The sequence below is a fragment of the Phalacrocorax aristotelis genome, chromosome Z (genome assembly GCF_949628215.1).
Source record: "Phalacrocorax aristotelis chromosome Z, bGulAri2.1, whole genome shotgun sequence".
NCBI classification, from domain to species: domain Eukaryota; kingdom Metazoa; phylum Chordata; class Aves; order Suliformes; family Phalacrocoracidae; genus Phalacrocorax; species Phalacrocorax aristotelis.
In genome coordinates, this window is record NC_134311.1 from 48,030,622 (window position 1) to 48,057,480 (window position 26,859).

A 26,859-nucleotide genomic window follows, 5' to 3' on the forward strand; every position below is an offset into this window, starting at 1 on the left:
AAACCCAAGGTCTTCATGTTCCAGGATATGAGAAACACAACACCTGGAAATTCTTGTTTCCTTCTAAGTCTCCCAGCCTTGCTATTGTGTCATTTATACTCTTTCTCCATTTGCAGTCAAGAGACATACAGGAATAAAAGCTTCTAATCACATACAGTTTTCATTTCACCACTTCTAGTAGCAGGTTTTTTTTTCTGCCAGCTTTGATTCCCATTTAAATGAACTTTTTAATCCTAATATGATAAATCTATCACTGATGTAATTACTTTTTATCCAGTATTACAGCTGTGAGTGGGTGGGTGACAGCTACAGCATGTATTTTCCTTGAAGTAATTTCAGCATAACTCAAGGGGATATTTGAGAAGGTACGCTAAGTATATTTTTGAATTTCCTTCATAGTAGAAAAATTTTATGTGCCTCTTGGCCTACTGCCCAAAATCTCATTTGGAGAAGAAAAGGCAGTATATATTGCACATTCGTTACATTCAGAGGGAGTATACATCCTGATGTTTAACTTCCATGCCAAGCAATAAAGGTAGGAAAACTTCCAAGAGAGTAACAGTTTTACACCAGGGAGTTAGTTCTGTTCCCTAGATTCAAATAATTTAAAGTAATAAAACCTATTTTGAATTCACAGTTGATATTCTATTTAATGGTACATTAAGAAATATCTTTTCTGAGATTTTTTTCTTCAAACTTTTTTTTCAAACTATATCCAGCAGTCATATGTTGGAGAAGGAATTAAAAAGCCTAAAAATATTAAATCAGCACAGCATTGTCATTTGCGGCCTTGCCTGTTTTCCTTCAAACCATCTGCAATGCCCTGGTTGATCTCAGAAGTTCAACTAAGAATACTCGTTCTTGGTAACGACACATTTCTTCACTCATTCTATTTCAATAAATCATGATATCTGAAGCAAAATATACATATCTTGCTTTTTAATTTTGAGGGACACAGATGTCTAGTCTACTGAGAAGTAATGGAGCTAACCACAATGCACAAATTGTCACTTTCAGTTTCTTGAGCTTTTACCTTTCCTCCAAATTTTATGTTGATCGAGGCTGGACAAGACAGGTCCATGGAAACATGGCTTGGAAGAGCAGAAACTTATTGGACTATGACTTTGTCTCAAAATGAACCAAACCAACATACGCTGACTGCTGCATATACTAGCTTTATTCCTTCAGAATGTGTAAAAGATACTTTAAATAGGGAGCCTGTGTTACACTTGGCAAAGATTAGTTTCTTTGGTGACGGTATTTCACGCTTTACTGGCAGTGGGAATTCAGACATGGCAAGAAAGGACACTTTTAGATGATGTGTAAGCATCAACATCTCTTTCACTGTCTGTAAACTAGAAATAGATGTTCATTAATCTGTTAAAATGTCCAGTTGGATTCTATTTCTTTCATTCTTATTTTTTCTTTACTGTAGAAGGATAAAATCTCATTTCTTTATGATTTTGAAGAAATTACAAGACGAAACTGTTTCCTAATTTTCTGGACAAAAGCATGGGCTAGGGGAGCCTCAAAGACAGACTTTCCACACAGTTTGTTTCTGGTTTTCTTCTCAGGTGCTTCTAATATAAATGATTAGCCATAGCTCTCAGCTGTACCAGTAGGCATGAAAAGGTTAAAGCAAACTCTTATTTTTAAAACAGGAAACAAAAAGACAGCAGGGCAACACTTTCTCTTAGTAATAATATTTGGTAAAAATGAAGTATACTTGTTAAGGATGAGGGTGAGAATACAAAAGCAAATCAGGACATGTCTTCTAGCATGTTGTCTCCTGTAAAATGTTTTACCAGTGCCCACTAAATCCCTCAAAATTTCAGAGTAAAAATTGTCAGGACTTTAATTACAATTTTAAAATAACTCTGCTGAGAATTTTAGGCTCCGTATCCAAACTACTATAATTGGGTATTTTTAATGTGGGATGCCTTCTTCTTTTTTTTACAGATACAGACTGTGCTTACACAACAGCAGGTTCAATGAAAATTAAAGGTATGAAGCACAAAAACGAAATATAGTCTTACGCAGACCTTCCAGTATTTAGATGCATCACTGCAAGACACCAATGAAGCCCAGAATTTAAAATAATAATTAGACAAGAAGGATGAAAACATTCAAGAAGAAAGAAATCCCACACAGAAAAGTTTAGTTTACTTTATATTCCAAGTGGAGACAGCTTAACAGAATCAAATATCATTGCTTACAAGAGGAAAATTATTTTGTAGAGGTATTTTAAAGTTTCAGATTTAAGGCTCAATAAGAACAATGTCTTTGGAAAGGCCAGACTTGGTAGTCAAGAAAATTTATCACAACATATATTTATCAGAAGATATTTTATTGCTAACAAGTACAAAATTGTTTCTCTCATTCCCTGATGTCTCATTTTAAAGATAAAGCTTTTCCTTCACCACTTTTAAAGGCCTGTAAATACAGCATTGAGAAAAAAAAAAAACAAAAAAAAAAGAAAAATTACAACAATAAATTAAGAAAAAGAAAAGGTGAGGAGGAGGAAAGCCCAACCCACCACGGAGAAAATGGATTAGAAGCAACAGAAGAGTTATGAAGTGGAATCAAAGTATCATATTATGTTTTCCTTTCAAGAGAAGTTTGGCGGGTTTGCACATGAAATAACATAGCAGCAAAGAAAAAGGATAAGTACAAGTGCATTTGTGTCCCACTGGAACTTTTTTTTATTAACCAAAACAGTAGTACTCATCAGAATCAATTTTGGGATGTTTATGCAGAGGCTGTGAGTCATCCATAATAGAAGAATCACTGAACTGGTCCATATCTGAAGGAGTTTGGTGGCCAGGGACATCATCCACTAAGGTGTCCAAATAACTCCCCACCGATATTCCATCCAGTCCATCACTACAGTCTTGTAAACTGTTACAGCTGCCATGGAGGGATGTCTCCTGACTTTCCAGCAAGCTGCACAGGCTGCCACTCAAACTGCTACCTCTGCTGGCAATGCCCTTCTCTTCAATCATCCACTTGATTGATTCAATACTTTCATTGATGATGAGTAGCTGGCGCATAAGCTTCACATCAGTGGCTCGGAGAGTAACCTACAAGGCAAAAGTGATTAGAAAAATTACTCATTTTCTTCAAGACCAAACTCTAGAAAGCAGGCTGGAGGTGATGAATGGGTTAAAAAAACTACACAAAAAAAATTCCACCTTTCACATCTAGGACAAACCTATTTAAATAATTAGTTAAAAAACCCAAATATTGCTATACTAATACTTCCAGTGAAGTTCAAGTGGGAACCTGATCAAGCTACATAAGCAGTCCATTAACAGGAGTGCTAGTCAATGACAAGACTTGCATACACAGGAGTACAATGCTATTTAGATGAGAAGCACAGCTGCTATGAAAACCCTTGGGGATAGCTTTTCATTATTCAGAAAAGCAAGACACAAACCCATTTCCATTTCCAATTACTCTAAGCTACTTAACAGATCCAGGCAGCTATGCATTCACCTCAAATTGTCTTTATTATGGCTATTTAGGTAACTTGAAGAATTTTCAGACAGGGATCATTTGGAAAAAGGCATGTGGACTTTTAACTTTTATTCACACTATATCTGAGTTTATGTTGCAAGCTGCTGTACAGATGTCTGAGAGTTGAAATACTGAACTTATAGAAACTGTAAATTTCAAATTTACCATGAGATGACACATAAAGGTAAGGGTTTTATTTGCTGCTTCTTTCTTTTAAACTGAAATATCACAAGTGTTGGCAAAAAAGATCTGTGTGACCTCCTATTTGTCCCACAAAACAAGTAAAAATACTCAAAAGGTAGTCTGACAAACTGAAGATGATTCTGGGTTTGACTATAATGTCAAGTGTGGTGGGCCAGAAGCCACTTCCATCCATACTGTGGGAAGATAATGCTAATTAGTGACCTAATCAACTGTCCAGCCCTTTCCAACAGCACCTCAGCACAACTAAATGTTTGAAAACACAACAAACACACTTCCAGTCTCATTACTTCCAGAGTAAGACCTCTGCCCAAATGAACTTCTGCCATAGTGCCAACACAGGGCATGCATCCTTAAAACCACTGGAAAAAAGATGCCAGTCATTTCAGATTAATTCATAGAAATACCATGTCTGGCATGTAATTTGTGTCATATTTTATCACGTTCTTACATACTTTAACAGTACTAATCGAGCATACTACATGCAGATACGTGACTGCTTTAATACATGCATTTGGAAGATACTTTCCCTGGTATATAATTTGAATGTACTTCTCTACAAATATATGTGTCTGATATATACACATATATGCTTTTCTTCCACAGGGCACTAACAGCTTAACTTTCAGATCATTAATTCAAAAAAGACAATACAGCATATAGAAAACTTGAATGTCTCCACTCACTCGAGAAATAAGCAAGAAAACACGTAAGATATATTATGGCAGAAAACAGACATTTTATGCTATTCTCCAAGTCCACAGTTGTTATACAGAAATATGGCACCTATATCGTTCATCCACAACAGACTGGAATAGAATCGGTATTCTCAGGATGCAAAGACAGTATCTTGTTTTTCCAAGAGTACAATCTGGACATGATCCTTTCCATACTCAAATACCATCTTCTCAATACCCTAAATTACACTGACCTGGTACAGCTGTTCAATCAGTTACTTTAATTTATTTTTATTCTGTTAGATACTGCAGAAGATCGTACTGGCTTTGGCTGGGATGCTCCACAGCAGCCAGAATGGTGCTGTGTTCTGCATCTGTGACTACAACAGTGTTGATAGCATACCAGTGTTTCAGCTGTTGCTGAACAGTGACTGCACAACATAAAGGCCTTTTCTGTTTTCACTCTGCATCCTCAGCAAGTAGGCTGGGGCTGGGAAAGATGTTTGGAGAGAACAGAGCTGGGACAGTTAACCAGAACTGACCAAAGGGATACTCCCTGCCATAGAACAACATGCTCAACAATAAAACCCATGGGTTTGGTCTTCTCAGTGTAGCTGTTGCTTGGGGACTGGCTGAGCATCAGTCTACTGGTAGCAGACAGTGAGTGACTGACTTTGCATCACTTGTGTTTTTTTTTTTTTTTTTTCCTTTGCTTACTAAACTGTCCCTACTACAAATCATGAGTTTCCCTCACTTTTGTTTTTCCAGTTCTCTCCCCCATCCTAATGGAGGGGGAAAGGGAAACGAGTGAGCAGCTGGCGGGTGCTTAGTTACTGGCCAGGGTCAACCCTACACAAAGATAGTTCAAGCTTTGCTAGAAACGTGCTGTCTATGAAACTCTCAAATGCATCCCCAGACTCCTTAACCAGCCATCAGAACGACTTCTGAATTATTCTCAATCCAATATCACAGGATTTAACATAGCTAACCTGATACTGAGCAAAATAGCTTTACCATTCACAGTTTGAACAATAGTTCAAACCCATCTATCATTGCTTCAGATGTGAGGTTCTGAAAATAGATTGACCATTTCTTAGCCCTCCTGCTCAAGCCAGTTCCTCTACTCTTACCCATAAATCAACATAAACCATTTGCTCAGCAACTAGGCTGTCATGAAAGCAGCAAATTACCCAACTTCTCAAATGCAACTACAGAATTGAGCAACTTGCTGAATATAAGCAAGTTTGGAGACAGCAAATTTCCCAAAAGGCTGATTAAGGAAATGTTTAACAGAGCTAGCACCAATATGCCTCTAATGAAACAGTCACTTTTAGATAAAGTAGACATCTCATATATTTCAGATTCAGTTCACAGGAAATATTTTTTTTCTCTAAATACACCCAGAGCTTCAGCATTTCTGTGAAACAGACTTATGGGAGTGATTCTTTGCATTCCTGTGCACTTGAGACCTGCTCCTCCAAGCTACCATGTCACCCCAAGGCTCCCATATCAAGAGTGTGCTTTTCTTAAAGCAAACATTAAAAAGTAGTCCACCAAGTGTCATCTTTCTTTAATATGGTTTACTTCATCATATGCTTGATAACACAAAAATGTGACTATGACACTTCTTGCCTCTATCTGCTTTAGCTGAGACACAATGACATTATTTCATACTCACTTGTGTAGCTGCAACTCATGTAACTGTTGGAGTAAAGAAGTCAGTTCCACGATGGTTCAACCAGAGGGACTAAACACAATAAAATCTCATTGTGTTTGACAGCTCCATCCTTTATGCACAGTAACAGGTGCATGTCAGAAATAATCTTAACAGAGTGTATCATAGCTAAGATAGATATTTCAGAACACTTTCTTCAGCTGCTCTTTGAGTTAAAGGTATAGCACAGCACCACCATAGGGAAGGTGTGTGTGAGTATGTATCAGTCCTCAGCACAAGCTTGTGGTGTTCAGGAAATAAATTGTGACAAGAGACCAAAAAAGAAATTCTGGTTACAGGCTAGCTTTTATATCTTTTTGCTTAATTTGTATGATCACAAAAACGCAGATGCCCAGGAGGATTATAAATGTTTAAAATCAGATGACTAGTCATGGCAAGAGAAAATAATGAAATTAGTGTGACAGTGAGCATCTTTCAAGTAATGCAGTCTGGTATCATAGGTGGACAGAACAGATTAGCATTCAGACACAAACAGGTCTCCAGTCTGTAAGGGATAACTGGCCTAAGCACCTGTCTGTGCCTCCCTCCCTCTCATACTGGTTGTTCTAACAACATATTTCATCCTTACACAACTAGACTTGCTTACAGTCTTCAATAACAACATATGCAACGTTTTCATAATTTATTCAAGAGAATTTACGTATACACAAACATATGGACATATGTGTACATATATGTATACACATATACAAATATTCATGTTATTTTTAGATGTACAGTGTTTTCAAAAAAGGACTTGACTAGGTTATTGGTTTTAGAATAAAATTCTTAATGACCAGGGTTGTTAACAAAGACAATTATTGCTTCCTGGCAGTCACCCAAAAAAGTGCATTAGCTGTCCCAAGCCTGGTCACTTTGCTTTTGGATAAAAGTTGCACTTGCATTTGGACTATGGACAGAATGGACTTGTGTTTTCCTGCTGCATGTTCTACAGACATAGCTTCCAATGGACTCCAAACATAGTGGGTCCCCTTCCCCTCCAAAAATGACAAAGCTAAAAACTCTGTTCAATATATCCTTTTAATCTGTCAAAGCTTTCTGCAAGTCTAATTTCTTTCTACATATTACCTTCTTTAAGATTCCTGGGGTTACATGCTGCTGCTGTTTCTTCTTTTAACTACAGGAAGTCTGCAGGGATATTATTGGTAACCGCAAAATGTGGTCTGAAGAAAATATACTCCTAAGTTTATTTTTAGTTTCATTTTTATCTCAACACCTTTATGTTGTGTGCTGTAAAGAGCCCACTAGTGAAAGGAAAGGAAATGAGTGAGCTTGAACAAAGTTTTCAAAGAAACAAGGTATTTCCTTTAAGACAAATCTTTTAGCCAGAACACAGTGAAATAAGTCACTACAAGACACAAATCTTAAACTTACAGGCTAATGGATTCAGGGAGCTATTTAAGTCACACAGCTCAGAAGCTCTGCTCTGCACAGGATCTCGAGCAGGACTCGCTGATCTAGGGTTGGCTACTATGGAATATGTGTTTCTAAATTTCTGTGTTATAATTTTGGACAAATATTCCACAACAAATGGAAGTGGATGGAAACAGTAGCAAAATATGGTGCCCCACTGAAAGCTGCTCAGACATTCAGTGCATGAGTAGTCTTGCAGAAAAGAATTAGCCCGTGAGGAGGGTAGATGAAAAGGGCACTGGGCCAATTCCATCTGCTGTTAAACACTGCCATAACCAATTTTACTGCCCTTTTTACAAACAGAATTTCAAACCAGTAGAACCCTTCCATGCCAAACAGGAGTTTATGACACTACGGTTTAGGAGTATTAATGCTACTGCTGTTTTCCTTTTTCTAGGGTGTGTCAGAGCCTTCCACTTCCCCATTCCATTTTTTCTATTTCCTGTGCCGTTCAGGATAAACGGCTTTATGGTTACCCAGCTATCCATGGAAAAATGAATGCCATTAAATTTTTTGAGAAGCAACAACAAGAATTTTAAGAAATCTAACAATCAATGTCGAAATAATTTGTCTGGAATTCTGAGAAGTCTCTTTCTTCATAAAAGCTAACCTTATTCCACTTTCTCCTGGTGTTACTTTTGCTATTACAAACACTGAATAACAATTTTTAAAGTAACTAACAAAATTAATTCCCAAGGAGAAAGGTGAGTGTGAAAAATAAAATAAACATTGGTTAGCAATGTTGAATTATTTGAGTCTTATGAACATACAAATTAGTAAGCAGATATAAAAGGATATAAAACTCATCCACAAAACCTCATCAACCAATTCTGTGTAAGAATATACATAACAAGCTAAAAGACCATAACCAACCTATTCATAGTCCAAGATTCAGGCTATGACAATGCAAGCATTATTTAATTGGAGTCACTGAGCTAATGCATTTACAACAGGGATGAGTGTGGTCACACACAGAAGTGTTGTTTATTAAGCAACCACCACAAAGCATGATGCATGCCACTTGAAGGTTCGCAAGCTCAGAATTATATTAGAATAGCTTCTCAATGCCAGCGAGTAAAAGAAATGCCTTTTTTTTTCTCAATTTAACATGTCTAAAATAAAAACACAAATGACAGATAAGGGACAAATGTCCACTCCTTCAACACAAAGGATGATTAATAGGCTGTATATGAGCTCTGTCCTACTTTAATTAGTACATATGCATGCACATGACTTTAAATGCCTTGCCCTCTTCAAAACTGTCCCACTGATTCATGATGTTTGCAATGGTTTCTTCACATAAGTAGGCCACTTTGGGCAACGGTACTTCAGGATCAAGGCGAAAAAGCAAAATGCCTAGACTGACTTCTGGATCTGAATGAATTCTTCAGCATCATCTATCAAAATGCTGGAAAGCTTTTATGTGACAGAACACAAGAACACAGGTTTACTATCCTTAGCTGGAAGGGATCATCTACACACAGATGTAACTATAACTGCTTGTGGGAATGCTCCACATCCACTACACTACAAAATCAACTAGCTTGGATTAATTCAGCTACAATAATTCAAACTAACCCAAACAACCCGACACTGTATGCAAGCTCTCTCACTTCTTCAATTTCTTCACATACATAAAAAATGGAGATGGTGACCAAAGTCTGCAAGAGATAAGACTGTCAGTGAGCTGAGGTAGGTGCTCAGATGTTCATCATTATGCCATGTGTGTCTGACTTATTTACCTCACATTGACTTAAGTAAATTTAGGTAAATTAAATTTCAGTCAACAGTGATATATGGAAATCAATAGTGTTTTGCACATCTGGTTTCTTTCAGCATGGACTTGTATTATAATGTATTGCTGGAACATTTTTCCATTTCTTTCCTCATGTTTTTTAGGCTTGCGGTCATCTTCAGCACATACAAAAGCTACATATACAAAAGCTAAATCTATGTGACCCACTCTTGATTTGTAGCTGCAGTTTGCTGATGTAGTTTACTTCTGCAAATTAAGTTAAGTTACACTGACCCTTCTCAGCTGCACTTCCACAATGAGCCACAATAAAAATATTGAGGCACATTACAGAAGCAGTCTTGATCACTTTTTGCCTTCTTTTGCAAAAGAGATTTAGACTCGTTTCTCTTGACGATTCCAAAATTGTTAAAATGCTTATAGTAGATTTTTAAGGCAGCATTCATTACAATCACTGAAGTCCCAGCTGTTCAGAAAGTGAGCAGACGTTAAGTCCTCAGTTTCTGTCTTCGTCCTTGACCTTCCTAGTTTAAAAACAAGCTCTAGCCTAGTCATGATCTTGTTTCAACCTGCTGCAGTTCCATTGCAATCCTGCACCAAATGCTTACAATAAATATTTCTATAGGTCCTTCTGTAAAATTTGGCAGCAACATAGCATAGCTTTGGGAACAGTGTTTTTTTAATTATGAAGGAGAAAGTGAGACAGTGTGATTTGACATCAGCCAGAATAGGATTCTTCTTCTGTAAGCAGATCTTACCAAACACTTGTTAGCTAAAGCAAGGAAGTGGGCAGGTCAGATTGGAGCCACCACCAGAATAATCAGGAGGCAGAGCAACTTCTTGAGGGAGCAAGTTAGCTCAGTATGCAAAGAATGTAAATAATTTAATGAACATGTTTCAAGGACATTTCTTGCAAATACATGAACAAAATATTATGCTAGTATGGTTATCATCTGATATAGGAAATTACGGTAGTGGTGATTTACATTTCTCTTACACACCCTATTTTAATATGTTAATTTTATACATACTAATTGATCCCCTTCAGACTTGACAGGAAAATATATACCACCAAGTTGTGCAATTGTTTAATGACTTTATCTGTGTAATAAAAAAGTTGATCACAAGGCCTTTTTCCACATCCCTGAAATGCGCACGTTCCTTTCCTGTGGAGTATTTGTGGGCAGCCTGCCCTTTGCATGAACACCTAGTAAAATCTCAATGATTTGGATGAATCATTCACTCAGTAAGATACATTTTTTTTTTACTATTTGAGATATCTTGTATGCTTAAGTGTAACACAACATTCTTAGGGGGAAAATGTTTGTTTTGTTTGTTTTAGATTTTTGGCCATCTTTTTATTTTACTGTGAATTTTACAATTGAAATAACTACTAAGTAGATAAGACAATGATTAGTACAGAGAAGCATGCTATAAATCAAAGAAAAAAAAGTTATTGAGTCCCTATTTTATCATCTCCTGCCTGAATAAAATTAATGCTAAATCAGCCCTTTAAATACAGAAGCACCACAGAATCCAGAGACAGAAACATCCAGCCTTAGAAGGACGAACGAATATAAAAGGAAGGTCCTGGTTACTGTAAAGCTTAGTTGAATGAACTTGAAAGGGAGCAGTGAGGAAATGTAGGGATTTGAGAAGAGAAAAAAACCACTTCTAATACTACAGGAAGTTTTTACTGAATGTTTCCCAATATCCCATACTGCTGTCATAAAAGCAGCATCTGACCTTAGAAATGTATCTACTATGACAGAGGTGAAAATGTCCAGAAAAATCCATACTATGGACCCATGTATGTTGACAGACAAGATAATACCACTGCAAACATTCTGGTCAATATGCAGCAGTAACAATTAACTGTAGGTGTCAGAAAGTGTTACAGCAGATGAACGACCACAGCATCGTTATAAAGTGTACTGGTCACCAGCCACAACATAGGACTGTATGTGTTCTCCCCAGCAACATGAGACAGGACTGCGGCCCAATAGCATATCTAGATTACTTTTTAGTTGGATTTTACTCTGCCTTATTTATGCTTGTCTTGACCATGCTCTTAAAAATACAGTGCAAAAAAAAATAAAAAGGATAAATTATCTGTTCATTCTGAATTAGGCTTGGTTAATGTGCACTCCAGATGTTCTCATCTCTTTAAAATTAATTAGTCTTAATACTGGCACTGTGTAAGTATGTTCAAAACATAGAACTAAAAAGTGAAAGAAGATCATGGGTTTTGCTTACAGGAATACCTGGATTTTAAAAATGTTGCTTTTGCCAAGACAACAGTGATCCTCACCTTATTGTTATTTTCTAAAGGAAAAAAAAAATCAACAAAAAAACCCAACTTGTTTTATTAAGCCAGAACTAAGACATGACAATGTTACTACTGGAGACAAATCCAAACTTTCCTGAAATTCAAGTCTGCTTTCGCAACACCACTGGAGAGACATATAAGATTAAAAAAATTCAAATCTTTGTCTGAATCTCCCCAGAATTCAAAATGGAATTCTGTTTGTAATAATTTTGTGGCCCTGGAGATGGGGTAGGTCCTCTTAAAAGCATATTTTTAATCTTATAACCAAATCTTTCCTAACAGCAAACTCCTGTCCTATTTACTGAAGGTTTATCTGAATAAGAATAAAAAGGAACTTCAAGACAGACTTGTAATTATAAGTGATCATATGTCCTCTTAGAACTGCTTTAATAGAGTCCAAAAGTGATATACTGATCACTGTTTTTTTCCCAATGAAAATTTTGTGAACATGATGTTTCAGTGCTAAATCTTTTCAAATTTATTGAATAAAAATGAGTCAACATCTTATCAAATAAGCCTTGGGTTTTTTTTTCCTTAAGTTTAATCTGTGCATTATTTGAAGTTGCCTGCCTTTCAGATTCAGTTTTATTTTTTCTTTTAAATAAAAAACTTCATCTAAATCTCCCCATTGTTGTAATCGTTATCCTGCTAAAATACAGTGCCTACAGAGGCTTTGTGCCCCTCTGAATGTATTAACAAATTTGAGATCTTTCAGATAAAATGAAGCAAAGTTGCCTATTTTGAGTCTTTCAGGGAAAAACACCCTTCCAAACTTCCAGATATCTATACACAGTTAACTGTTTTCATTCTTTCTCACCCACTAAGAAAGTATCAAACAGCTAGTAGCCAACCTGCACCTGGGATCTCCAGGTTGAAAACTTAGAAGCAAACAATAGGCTAGTACCATTTTTAGCAAGCTGAAATGTTGAATTTGGCCAACACAACTAGCCAAGCAGGCTGCTGCAGGCTATACTAGTTGCAGCTTTTGATCCATTTTAGCTAAAAAAGCCAAAAGCCCCTTTTGCTCCCAGAGAACACGCTGCAGTAATACATTCTGGAGGTCACAAGACATGCTTATCCAGGTAATAAAGTGAAAGCATATACTAAAATCAGAAATCCTCTACTTCTAGCCAAGGACATCTCTGAGATGGTAGCAGCAGTAAACAGTCATGAACTATAACCTTCAGGACAGAAACACTAGGTACAAGTCTTTTGATATTATTTCATCCCTGCTCTGACCAATAACCATCATCCAGAGCATGTGGTGCAGACCTCAGCTTCTCCTATGCCACTACAGCTCATGTGATATTGGTCTTTTAATACCTAAACCTGCTCTTAGCAAAGATCTCTACATAGCAGACTACTGGGGCAGTGTGGCTTGATCCTAGTTCAAGCAAAGAATATTAATCATAACTATCAATGGAGCTACCAGAGGTATGAGTAGAGTTGGAAGGCATCAAGGTCATTGGTTACATTTCCAATTTCTCCTACTGAGGAAATATTAGCTACTAAGCTAGTTAGGGAGCAGAAATAAGATGCAAGACTTGCAGCAGATGGCTGGGAAAAAACAAATATGGCCTTTGCCAATAATTAAGAGTAACCTGGGAGATGACAGAATGAGACAAGGAAACCTGGAACATAATAGGGTTGGACTAGAGAAGTACGATTGTATTTCAAAGGGGCTGGTTAGGGCTCTTCTGAAGTAATTTTGCCATTGAACTTCAACAGAGGACAAATTAATAAAAACTAAGGAGAGAAATGACAGAAGATTAAACATCATATTGTTGTTTAGGTTGCATTTCTTTTTGTTCTGAAATGGGAGTACTGCTACTCTGCACTGGTGAAAGCATAACCAGCTATATGAATTGATGGTCATTGTGAAATACCTCATCTACCCATGGGGAAAACAGCAACTGTGCCTGCACTTCATTGCTCCAGTTACAGCAGTGCCAGGTGCTAACGAAGGAGTATACAAATTCCATGGGCATTTGAAGTTGAAGAAAATTACTGTTGCTTTGGCATGCTAGTAGTACTGCTCGTCTCTTGCAAAGAGGTTTTCTCCTCTATTGTTGCAAGATTTACAGCTTTTTCCTACAAACCTTGTAACTCTAGGAACCTGCCACAGGCCACCACTTGAGACTAAAATATTTCAGTGTACGGCACAATTCTCCCGTGACATATGGGTAGCCCGTTAACAGTTACACTCGTTGAAGTGGCCCTGTGAAGGCAAATGCATTTGCAGTCACAGATCAGGAAGTGTCCTCTAAAAATTATCGCTCTGGCTTCATGTTTGCTCTTCTCACTACTGTATAGTTTTGAGAAGACTAGAACAATAGCCTAAAGTTGGAGTTTGCAATGCTTGAATGACTTCTCAAAGTTGTCATGTTTTTGCGCTCACCCATCCAAATTCTGTTGTTCAGAAAACCTTCCTGCTCAAGGAAAAGATTCTTCAGTACCAAACTACATAAAAACACTGCATTGCCATTCTTTTATCATCGTGTACTTTATTCTCAACACACATCATCTGGCTTTGCCCAACACAGAAAATGGTCTGTATTAGCAGCCAAACCTAAAGTACAAATTCAGACTTGCAATGTGGTTGGAACAGGTATTCTCCAGGCACCCTTCCAAACTTACATGTTAGTCTCATCCCAGGAAGGACGTTAAATATTCACTTCACTGGTTTTCTGAAGATGTGGCAAACCAATGCAGATCCTCTTTCTGCTTACTTAGAAATGCTTCACAGTTTCTTCCTTGCTGTCAGGACTGTTTTTCCTACTCATTTATAATTATTGGAAGGGTCAAGGTCAGAATCTGAAGCTTTGTAAATTTAAAAAAAAAAAAAATCTTTTCAGCAAACACTCTATTAATAAAGTTGTGTCCAAAGTTTGCTATGTCACATAAGCACATACCTGAGTTACAAAAAGCAGTGCAACCACTTCAAATAGAACATTTCCTTAAACCAGCAGAAATTCTGTAGGAAGACAGAAAAATATACTCAGAAAAATGCAAAGCAACAGAGCTGTTCTACCTTGTTTCTACCTTGGGGTGAAAACGTGGGAGCTTGGAAACACTCAACACATCTGTTACATTATAATTCTTGGATGCCTGCTTCCTTCTGTGTCTAGAGGGAAGTGGGTTTCATGGCCAAAGCAGCAATGCAGTAAAATTACTCTCCTTCTGGAAGCGTTTTAGTCATGAATGCAGCTGGTATCTAACAACAGCAAACAAAATTACAAAGTAAGTCAGTAAAGTGTTTATAAAGCCTGAAACTCCCAGTAGTTAAATAGCAATTTAACATTGCTTTACAGGCCCTAAAATGCTTTCAACTCACCTGGCACAGCACCCACCAGGGCCATACAGTAGTGTGAGGAGTTTATTTTACAGCACAGCAAATGAAACATTCAGATAACTTCTCCTAGCAGCTTAGCTAGTTTGTGTTTCTTGTTAATTAACAGATGTGCCATACCATTCGCTTGACAAAACCTAAGTCTTAAGAAATGCCAGGTTGGTGGGGAGGGAGATGGATTAGATTGCTGAGAGCAGGGTTGCATAGCTGTGCCAGTATTGCTCTTCTCCATGTTTATGGAAGCTCTAGGAGATATTGCATATTCTGACAAAACAGAGTAGCTAACTTTAAAACCTGACATAATACTTATATTCTCTAGAGTCCTCTCCTTATCTCCTCTCAGGGAAAGAGGGAACCTTCCTTTGGAGCAAATTCAAGGAGGGAATCCTCAGACACATTTTATTCCACATGCTTATCTGCAGGTAAGCAGCCAGAGAGACTCACTGCTGGAACACAGCACAGGATATTTCTGAAATAACTGACCATCCAAGTATGCTTCTAGCTTTGAAAAACCTCAAGCTGTGCTATTTATCCCTTTCAAAGCATACAAGGTAGCTTACAGACCCTCTGGATGTACTTTGGTCACTTATTTTGGTCACCCTCCAGACTAGGATTCCTTCCACATGCTTATCATGAACACTTCCCTGACACAGTCAAGCATCTCTTGAAGCTTGCAAACTGCTCAGGTACGTGGCTGAACAGCTTTTCAGAACTCATTGAAGAGAACGTCTTAGGATGTACCTACCAGGCCCACTGGTCACTTTGGACACAACCGAGCTCTCACTAGAGACAAAGACAGACTTGGAAAGACGTCCATTGACACCTAAGCTGTAAATGACTGGTAACAAAGAGAAAGCATGTTAAAAGCTGTGAAAAAGAAGGAAGATTACTTAGAATCATAGAATGGGTTGGGGTAGAAGGGACTTTAGAGGTCATCTAGTCCAAACCCCCCTGTAGTGAGCAGGGACATCTTCAACTAGATCAGGTTGCTCAGAGCCCTGTCCAACCTGACCTTGAATATTTATTGGGATGGGGCATCTACCACCCCTATGGGCAACCTGTTCCAGTGTTTCACCACCCTCATTGTAAAAAATCTTTTTCTTATAACCAGTCTAAATCTACCCTCCTTTAGTTTAAAACTATTACCACTTGTCCTGTCACATCAGGCCTTGCTAAAGAGGTTGCCCCCATCCTTGCTATAGTCCCCCTTTAAGTACTGAAAGGCTGCAATAAGGTCTCCCTGCAGCCTTCTCTTCTCCAGGCTGAACAACCCCAACTCTCTCAGGCTGTGCTCATAGAAGAGGTGCTCACTTTTGTGGCCCTCCTCTAGACCCACTCCAACAGCTCCACGTCCTTCTTGCACTGAGGGCTTGAGAGCTGGATACAGCACTCCAGGTGGGGTCTTACCAGAGAGGAGTAGAGGGGCAGAATCACCTCCCTCGACCTGCTGGCCACGCTGCTGTTGATGCAGCCCAGGATACAGTTGGCCTTCTGGGCTGCAAGTGCACATAGATGGCTCAATATACTTCCAATAAGTATAGTTAAAATCTTTCTCCAAATCACATCCTCCAATACTGGTTATGTTACAAAACACAGTCTAGACATGTTGCAGACACAATCCTTTAGCCATGTTTTGTTTTGACAGAAGCCACTACATAGCTGTGAATTCAACAATTACTGAATTAAGTATCCTAGCCAGACACCTCTCTACTACAGGAAAACAAATAATAATACCATGTGGATTACAATGCAACTGTTTCAATGGACACAGAGAAAAATATTGTCTCTGTCATTCTAGGTTTTACTCCTCGCACAGCTACAGCTTGCTATAGACACAAAATAAAATCATACTTGGCTCTACAAATACCAACATTTGTATACCCACATAGCTCTGTGTCTCATGGTACAGAGTAAAAAGCAAGCTCAGAAAGCAACTTACCCTCAGGACAAAGCTTACTACTTCTTAATCAGCATTACTATGGTGAGTGCAGGCACAGGTTTCCCAGCTAGATCTGGTTTGTAGCCATTCACCTGATAAAGGAAGAGCCCTTCACAGTCATATCCTTAACTGCAAAGGACAATGTGCAGGAATGTTTTACCTTCTACATTAAAGAAACATCATTACTTTAATTAGTAATCTTCTTGGCTTTTATGGCAGCCATCTATTTCAGAACAAATATTTCAACCTCTTCCTCAAACTCTGTAGCAGTCACTCCTATCCACTTCACGCTCCAACCCTTCCCCAGGCCTTGAACTGTCTGCCACAAAAAAAAGTATTTTATTAAGTGGCTGAAAAGACCAAGATTCACAGGTTTCATATTCTTAGTACTATGATTCCCTTTTGGCATTAACTGAAGTTATCCAAAATCAAGGATGATATTTCAAAGCTGTGCTTGAAAACAATGCAGTATGTACAAGGCCACTGGATGGAAAGACAGAAGAGCTTAAGTTTCCAAAACACATCCAGACTTCACTAACAAGAAAACCATACATATGAAAGTATTACAGAATTGGGTCAGGGGTTTGGGGTGGTTTTTTTGTTTTGTTTTGTTTTATTTTTTTCCCCTAAGCATTCAGTAAACTAATCAGCCAAAACTAGGTAATCTTGTTCTTCAGAATTGCTGTGCTGATGGACACCCTCACATTTCAGCACAAATTCAGGTTTCTCCTGCCTACTTCTTCATATGCTTTCAACAGCTGCAATTAACAGTTTAGTCAGCATTGTAAATAATGTAATAGCTTTCTGACAAGCCTGCAAAAAGCCATTTTTTGTTGCAGGTATATTAGAGCAATATTTGGTCAAGCTATTTCTGAGTCACCACAGCTTATCCTACATAACCCCAGTTCAGAAGGCTTTCATTCACAAAAGCCATGCTAAAGTTTCATGCACCCCCTGTTACCTGTGTTTCAGTAGGAATTTAAAAATATCTATACAGAAGATTACAGACTGTGTAGGGGACAGATCTGCTGATTTGAGGTGGCCTTAGGATTGCTATCCAAATAGTTACAGACTTCTCAAATTAAGAAACTACATGATATATTGATACCATCTCAGGCTCCCGTTGCCCTGCTAGACACCAGCTCCCATTCCATACCAGTAAGGATAACTGGGTGGTTGAAGCCAAAATTCAACACAGAGAACAAATCGCATGAAGGCAAAAAGTAAACCACCATAGGTAAATAATTATAAGTAGCAGCTCCACTTAAGAGAGTGAGGGCTGGAAAACAAAGGCTACAAGTCTGCCTTCGTGACAAAAAAGTTTCCCTTTTATTATGAGATTGCCAATAATTTTCTGTTCAGAACTCTTCATCTTTACAAACAGCAATCTGAGAACCACCTTTTGGAACTGATTACATGTAAGATGCTCAACTTCCATCATTATAAATGCAGGTGAAAAATCCAAGAGAGAAATTGCACTCAATTTAATTAAATTCCAATTGCTTTTCAACAGCTCAGTTCTTCTGCTTTTTTACTCCAATAATTTCATCCTCATTTGTTCCAGATTCTATTGTCCAGCCTTTCTTCCAGGACATGGACAGAAATGAAACATGTAGGAAATAAAGATGCTCACTGTGGAAAGCTTACTAGGTTTTGAGCTTGAAGGCAGAGAACAGACAAAGGATCTTGTAACCATTAAAAAATGAATTTAAAAATGTATTCTTCTTTAGCTGTTTACTGTTAGGAAAATAAAAAAGTACTGAAGAGTAGAAATGCACTTGTTGGCCATCACTTCTGCTCATTATATGTATTTGGTATTGTGCTTTTCAAGTTTTTCCTGCTCACACATAAAAGGTACTTTTTTAATTATTGTAAGCTGTTAGTATGCACACAAAGCAAAGTATCCACACAAAATTATGATGATCAAAGGGCTGGAGAATCTGCCTTATAAGGAAAGACTGAAGGAGTTACCTCTTTCCTCCCTGGAGAAGAAAAGTCTCAGGGGGGACCTCATCACACTATTCCAGTACTTAAAGGGCTGCTACAAAGAGGACGGTGGCTCTCCCTTCACAAGGACCCACATGGAGAAGACAACAGGCAACAGGTACAAGTTGTACAAGGAGAGGTTTCATCTTGATATAAGAAATAAATTTTTTACAGCGAGAACAATCAATCCCTAGAACAAACTCCCCAGGGACGGGGTGGAGTCCCCATCACTGGAGGTTTTCATGATGCGATTGGACGGGGTCCTAGATAATGTCATCCATTTCTCCCTTTCCTGTGAAAAGTTGAACCAGATGATCTTTTGAGGTCCCTTCCAGTCCAGGCTATTCCATGAAAATCATGCTGTTCTTCTGATTTCATCAGAAAGTTTATAATCTATGTGCTAAAAGTTGTTATAAGTCACTTCAGTTGTAGAGCTCTGTGCAGAAAGGGTTTAGTCTTCATGTCTTTTCATTACAAATTGTCAGCAGGCTTTAAAAAACAACTTCAAAACCAAAACACTTCCTCTAACCTTGAAACAAAGTAATCAGGTAAGAAACGTCATTAAATGGTAACACATTCTTTGAAATAAGGGCTGGCAATAGTTTCATCTGTACATGGGCAGTCTAACGGGAAGCCTCAAATGATGCATGCCTGAAACTGCTTTGATAGTCCATACATAAGGCAGAAGCACTTGTACGGAGGTATTTCACACTGATGCTGCTAGGTAATGTATCAGCAATGTTTCACAGGCTCTTGGTCAAGCAGTAGCTAGTAATGTAAGCACATAGTCATCTGTACTTCCTGGGGACTTAAACCCTTCAGCAGCTGCTACAGCTGAATGAGAAGGGCTATAAGCACTGACTGAGTACTGCATAGAGATGTTCCACAATTCAAATCCTTTTGCCTGACACCGGGTGAGATTTGCCAGTGAAAAGATATGTTTAAATATGCATTAATTTAAATAACCTTGCTCACCTCGTCCTTCCAAAGATGGTCTGAAAAGATGGAAAACTCAGCAAAGTTCTGGTACTATAATGCAGTTGCAAATTTTTCCTGCTAGATTTGATCAGTTTCCCTAAGGATCAATCTACAGATCCCTTTTAGACAGAGTATCCTGGTGCCAAATCTGCATTATATGTAAAAATTACAAACTCCTCTACCACATCATGCAAATCTGATGGTCTGAAGGAGAGAACTCGTTAGCAAGATCCAAGATTACCATCTTTTTCAGTAAACTTCAGGAGGACTTGGGGAAATAAAGTTTCTTTATGCCTTCCTTCTTCCAAGAAGAGCCTCACTTTAGGGATTCACTGAATAACTGCTCACTAAGAAACCAACGTTAATCAAACCCTCCTACACAGGCTTGAGGCTTAGCCACTAGTAATTTTATATTTAAGATTTTATCTTCAATCAAGTTTTTAAGCAAAAATTCCAATTAATCTAATAGAAAAACAGCATCTGATACACAGCTTTGCACTGCTGACTAGACACACCAAATCAGATCTTGGCTTCAATTAAGTCAATTGATGTTATCATACAAAACAGTGAATGTAGCAGTCTGTACCTACAGCATATGTTAAAGAGATGTTTCAAATCACAGTTGTTGACTTTTTTAAAAAGGTCCTTTAAAGAAACTAATAAATGCAGACCCCCCACAACTGTGGATCTAAGAAATCTAAGCAAATCTGAAGTTGTTCAAACTCTTAAGAGCTGGTAGAATAGAGTTACAGCAGCTCTGCCCTCCAACCTAAACCTTCATTTACATGCTAAGGATACATTAAAAAAACCCAAAACAACAAGAAAAAAAACCCACAAAACAAAACAAAAAAAAGACAATAAAAGAATAAGACAAGGATTGTCATCATAATGATCATATTTGCCTTAATTCCAATTGGTAAAAAGCACTTTTAGTTCTGCCTCATTTTGTCAGGGCTCCATGTTAATTAGCTTTTTAAATTAGAACCAGGAAAGCAAAGGAGGAGAAAAATTCAACTACTGAGAGAGCATAGGAATATGCCTCTATTTCAGATAGCTTCACCTTAAATCTGACAGGTTCAGCTTCTTGGCAATAGAATTGTTTCCATTTCTTTGTCCCTTCACCCTGAAAACTGCTGCACTCAGAATACAGCTTCGCCTTCAGACTCATTAACAATATTCGATCCTCAACAGTGTTCACTGGAAGGGATCTCATCTAAAAATCCCAGAACTGCCATTTACTCCTGACTTCCAAGACACAGGTTACCTTTCCTACCTGAAATATTTCTACGCAAAGCATGTTTTCGTTTTGGGTTTGTGGGGTTTTTTTTGTTCGTCTGTTTTGTGGTGTGGTTTTTGTTTTTTTTTTAATTGCACGTAATGGAGACTATATTTTACTTATTTAGCTTTCAAAGGGGCAATAAAAAGTTGATTTGGAAAACTTCTAAATCAAAAGAAAAAAAAAAAAAAGAACCCACGCTCTTTTTTTCCATGTGTTAAGGAGAATCTCCTTTTGAGTAACCCCTGAACTCGTGAAGCAGAAATAAGGCTTTTGAAACAGTATCATTTCAGGCTGCAGAATGAACCTCACTGATTATTTACTGCAGTGTGCAGCTGTTGAAGTCACATGTATTGAATGGTGGCCTCAGGAGCATAATACACTAGGAACAGGGCTGCAGCTATAAAGGGTTATTATTAATCCTCCAACAGAAGACTCCACCTGAAAGACCACAAGAGGAAAGAGTTTAACATTAACATTGTGACAAATTTCACACTGAATATAGGGCACATTGGCTAGCTGGAGGTACTCATCACATCCTAGGCTGACCAGAGCACAGTGTTTTGCTACACACTGGCAATTACATCTTGCTTCTCCAGTTACCTGATGGCCTTATACCTCAGAGGATTTCAGGATCCAGTATCACAGTCTTGGTGGTGAAAACTGAAGGTAAAGAAGGGGAAGGAGGCCTGGCCAAGCAGGTCCGTATTTCAAGAAAGATACTCAGTTGTGCTTTGTGTGTGATTCCAGTGACTACCAGCTAAAGCAGCCTTATGGGCAAAAGAATCATATGCTGGGAACAGCGAAAGGATCTGAGGAAGCAAGATGCAAGCTTCGAGGTCTTTAGCCAGTTGCCACACACACACCCCAGCAATCTGTCAGGTGCATTAACTCTTAGTCAAAACCAGCCTAAGTCAAATATTGATACGATAATAGCTTATCTTTTAACATTCCCCTGCAGCAGATGACACAAGAGAGGTAAATCACTTCTACCATTTAATTTATGATCTTCCAGCCCAAGCACATGGCAACTTGATGACAGAGAGTTTTCAAAGCTGCCACTATCTCTCTTTTCCTCAGAAGTATCCAGTCCAACAGATACCACTATTTTGTTCTGAAGCAAGACAAGCACTGGCTTCTCTTATAAAAGATAGATGGAAGATCAATTTCTTTGGAAGGACGAAGTATGCATTGACAGGAAAGGACATGGCCCTCCAGTTTTAAATGAACAGAAACTTCCACCTACTTCCACTCCTGTATGTTTGAATTTACTCTGGCCACTGAAGGATTATACACTCACTGAGCTAAGGCTTTCTATCTACTCCCACGCATTATGAACAGGTTCAGGTATGCTTCTCTTGTTCTGTACTGTCAGGGGCCAAACAAGAGGATGTCGGGGAACACAGAGGTATTCTATAGTAGCTACAAGCTGGAACACAATAAGAAAATGTAGTAAACACATCCTTAGCACAGTCAAGAGTTTTGGAATCACTGTGTTTTAAATGCAATGATAAGTCAAAATGTACTAAGACAGTATCTATTAAATGGATTTGGTTGTCAGATTTAGTTGAAATTTGTCAGCACAGGCACAGTCATTGTGACGAACAATAGCTGTGTGAGAGGACAGATGTTGAGCCACATAATTGCACGAACTGTATAACGTCAAATTAAAAAAAATAAAGAACGAAAAAAAAAAACCCCAAACCCAGAAAATAGCCACATCTGTCCAAAATGTCTTCATTAACAAAGACAAGACTACAAGATGAGGAGACAGTACTGCTCAGCATCAAAGATCAAGATGTCAGCATAGTAACCAATGTCCATTTTTTTTTATGGAGAGCCTGAAAAACCTTGTTTTGTAATTGCTTATATAAAGTTTGTCTCAAGTCTGAAGGAAGCAAACAAAAAAAGCACAGATGTGTCTTTCCAACATTCAGTGAGTGGGCTGCAGAAGCTGCCGTCATAGTGCAACTACAAAAAGATCATTGATGGACAATATATGGGTTTTAAAAACCTCTAACCTTTTCTGCTTTTTGCATGTCTACTACTGCAGCAGCTATAAACTACTTTTCTACATGTTCAAGGCCTTGCAGTAAAGGCAAAGAATAATATGCTAGTCAGTCACTGAAGTGACAACAGGAGAGGTAAAGGGTGTTGGGACTAAAACACATGCTGAGGGCAGGGATGAAACTGGGTGGCAGGAGGAAGGAGAGGCAAATTGAAGATTGTGACATGTAACTTGCAAGTGTAAAGTATGAGAAGAGACCAACTCAAAAGGAAAACGTGATGGGGGCAAGTCACTTGGGTTTTTTCCCCACCTTAATAGGCCTAACTGCCATGACATGTCTCGACAGACCAAAAACTCTGGCTACCTTGTTTCCTTTGCTGCCCAACATCTCCAACAGTTTTATATTATAAGCTACCTGCAGGTCACTCTACCTACCACCTTTGTGAAAGCTAAGTATTAAAAATAGACATGAGATATGCTGATAATATAGAACTCTTAAAACTGAAATTCACAGTGATTGTTACACTAAAATACATTGATAGCTTGATTTATGAGAATCTCTTAAACCATATGAAGACCTACAATATCAAGTGTGATGTATAAATAACCTCTCAAGATTAAGCCCATCATCTTGGCTATTAACTCTCAGCATATCCATTCTTGATTTTGCTTTTCCCCTGACAAGCTTATTCTTTAAAAACCTCTTACAAACCCACCTGCCTTCTTCTCATATATTTGTAAGGTTGCACAGGGACCGATGGTATGGCATTATACTTGTTCATATAGGATGAGATTGCTTTGTTTGCTGTAAACGGCTGAGTTCCAAAATAATTGTATAAAGTCATCTCAACACGTTGTCAGCAAAATCCTCATTCCAACAAGATCAAATTCCATACTGTTTCCAAATAAACTTAGTGGCAAGACCTATGGAAAGAACTGCTACCAGGGAGTCTTTTGGGACCTCATGTAGCAATTGTACACCAATAAAAACGGAAGCCAACTATGCTTGCACATCTGAATTACTCTGCATCGTCGGAATCATATCTGCTGAGTGTTCACTAGTTGCTTGCTCGCTTGCAAAGAGAGGTTTTTTGGTTTGCCTTAGAAAAATGAAACCAGATTTACAGCATCATCAAAATATAAATTTATTGAGATGATGACATACCAAGTCGGACAAGTGCTTGCACTAAGATAGTAAACAAGTTAGAAGTTCTGAACTAAATAAGCACCGTCCCACCACAGACCACTAGCAAAAAACCTCTCTGCCAAATTATAAATAGCTGTTTGTTCAAAAATTACCGTGCATCTTCTGCACAGTCTGTTTGTAACTAAGTAAGTCTCTGAAGACCAACTTCCAGAAATTGAGTCACTGAACACAGGCCAAGTTTTCAGCCCGAAAACATCCAGTGTCTCTTCAGGTACTAGTCATCAGCAGGAAACAGGTGCGATGCAGAAAATGCATTTGCAAGAGAGATTAGTGTGCTTATTTGTTTATTGATACACCAGGTTTCAGCACTTGCAGCGAGCTAACAGGAACAGAAGCCAAGAGCGAGTCACCAGCGAACTGCCGCTCTGCGGGAAAAGTTACACGCCCCCCACGCCGTTCAGTTGAACGGCCTCCTCCTCCTCGTCCTCCTCACCTGGGCGGCAGCAGCGGCGGCGGCGGCAGAGCTCGCACCCCCCCAGCTGCCAGCCCGGCGGCTGCTCCCGGGGCCGGACTGCGCCACCTCCTACGGCGGGGCTGGGGGGAAAGCCGCCCCCGTCCATGGCCGGCCCCGCGGGGAGTGCTACCCCCGGGGTGCCGGTGCCGCCGGCAGGGAGGCGGCGGTGCGGGAGGGCTGCGAACGTCCCGAGGGCTGCCGCGGGGCCCCTCGGCCGGCGCCCGGCTACTCACCATCTCCTGCCTCAGGAGGTGAAGTTTCGTCTCCAGCCTGCCCAGGGCGGCGGCGCGGCGGCGGCGGGGGCCCGGGGCCGCGGCGGGGACGGCGGCGGCGGGACGTCCCGGGAGCTCCTCCCCGCGCAGCGGCCGCGCCAGGCTCTCGGGCACTTTGCGCCCCAGCTTTTGCTCGACGTCGCGGAGGTCTGGCGGGGCGACGGGCTCCATGGCTTGCCCCGGAGGGGGCCGCGGCGGCGGTGCCGGCACTACCCGCGGCCGCCCGGCCGCTGCGGGGGCGCGGAGACGCGGTAACCGGCGGCGGGGCCGGCGGCCGAGCCGCGCAGGTGACCCGCCGCAGGCATGGGTATTTCCTGGGCCAACCAGACCGCCCCCGGCCCTCCTTTGCCACCGGGTAGCACGTCAAAAGCAGGTAGGCGGAGAAAAACTCCCCCTAAGCCAAGCGGGTCGCGCCCCGGCCCTGCTCCGTCCGCGGGACGGCGATGCGCCCCGGCAGCTGCCGCCCGCGCACCGGGATCCGAGTCATCGCGCCTCCCGCCCGGCCCCAACTTTAAAGCGCGCAGGCAGGTGGAAGAGGCGCGGCGCGGCCCTCCTACCGTAATGCCTGGAAAAGAGGCGCGGCGCAGCGGCGGGGCGCCCCCGCACGGCGGGGAGTGCGCCCCCCAGCCGGGAGCTGCCGGGCAGGGCTCGGGAGCGGCGAGTTCCCTCGGGAAAACGGGAGGGACGAGAGGAGAGGAAAACAAAAAGTTAGAAAAGAAAAAGTGAAAAAAAAAGAGATTCGAAAATAAAATAGTCTTCTGAGATCTGTGACTTTAGATCAGTTTCCAGCTGGGATAGCAGTATACATATAGTGTGAATGTTACTCCCACTCATCAGACAGGTTTTGAGGCAGGCAGGCTGGTTCTTTCCCCAGCTTCCCCTCTTCATTATTATTATTGTAACCCCTTCCTTCTCTTTATAAAGCAAAGTTTGCTCGCTGAGCAGTTGCTGACACTGATAGCAAGGCACGTGCTGGCTGTGCAGGTCGCAGTGCTGGAAGTGCCCTGTTGCTCCTTGGCCTGGGGTGTTGCTGCATACACCTGTCACAGCACTGAAAAACCATTTAGGTGTGAAAGCTGGGGTATGAATAGCCCATCCGTGGAGCTGCAGCTGACGCATGTCAGAGGGCTTGAGAGGGTGAAGACAACCACTCTGTTCAAGTGCCAGGTTCTTTATAGCAACTAGAATCACAAAAAGTGGTGTGGTGGGCTTGGGAAAACAAAATATTGTTACAGCAAACCGGATGCTGTCTGTGAAGTAATTTCATCTGAACTTTAAAAACTAAGAGTTATTGATCAGAGAACTTTGCAAGGGTTTAGTACAGTCAAGCAAATATCCCACAGAAATGTGTGATAATCTTATAGGTGCATTGTTTTTAGGCCAGGACCCATATTGCATCAATATAATCAGACCATGTGGAAATCCTTTGCCTGAGACATATGCAAGGATATTTATGTCTCTCAAATTTGGTGGGACTGTTTAGTACAGATGACAGAAGAAACATCAATATTCTTGTCAGAAAACAAAGCCAAAAGCAGCCACACACACAAAATCAGAATCCTCCTTCTTGCCACCTCACCCCCACCCCCCAAATATGTCCCACAGTTCTATTTTAATCTGTGGATATTTGGAGAACAGCTTCTATATAACCCCAAATTTTTAATGATTTCTGCCATTCTGTAGATTAGCAAGGATCATGTTGAGGTTCTTCTTATGTGAACTATGAACGTCTTGTTAAGTAAAAGTTTAAGTTTATTTTACTGTTA

The 26,859-nt window shown here is 39.9% G+C and overlaps 1 protein-coding gene across 1 annotated transcript; it reads right to left on the reverse strand.

Moving 5' to 3' along the window:
* Positions 1 to 2,156: 2,156 nt before the first annotated feature.
* LURAP1L (leucine rich adaptor protein 1 like) lies at positions 2,157 to 25,578 on the reverse strand. The gene is made up of 2 exons (XM_075078620.1): positions 25,055 to 25,578; positions 2,157 to 3,080 (listed from the first exon to the last, which is right to left on the reverse strand). Exons 1-2 carry the CDS (start codon positions 25,262 to 25,264, stop codon positions 2,706 to 2,708), a joined length of 585 nt encoding a protein of 194 aa, XP_074934721.1. The 5' UTR covers positions 25,265 to 25,578; the 3' UTR covers positions 2,157 to 2,705.
* Between the last annotated feature and the right edge of the window lie 1,281 nt (positions 25,579 to 26,859).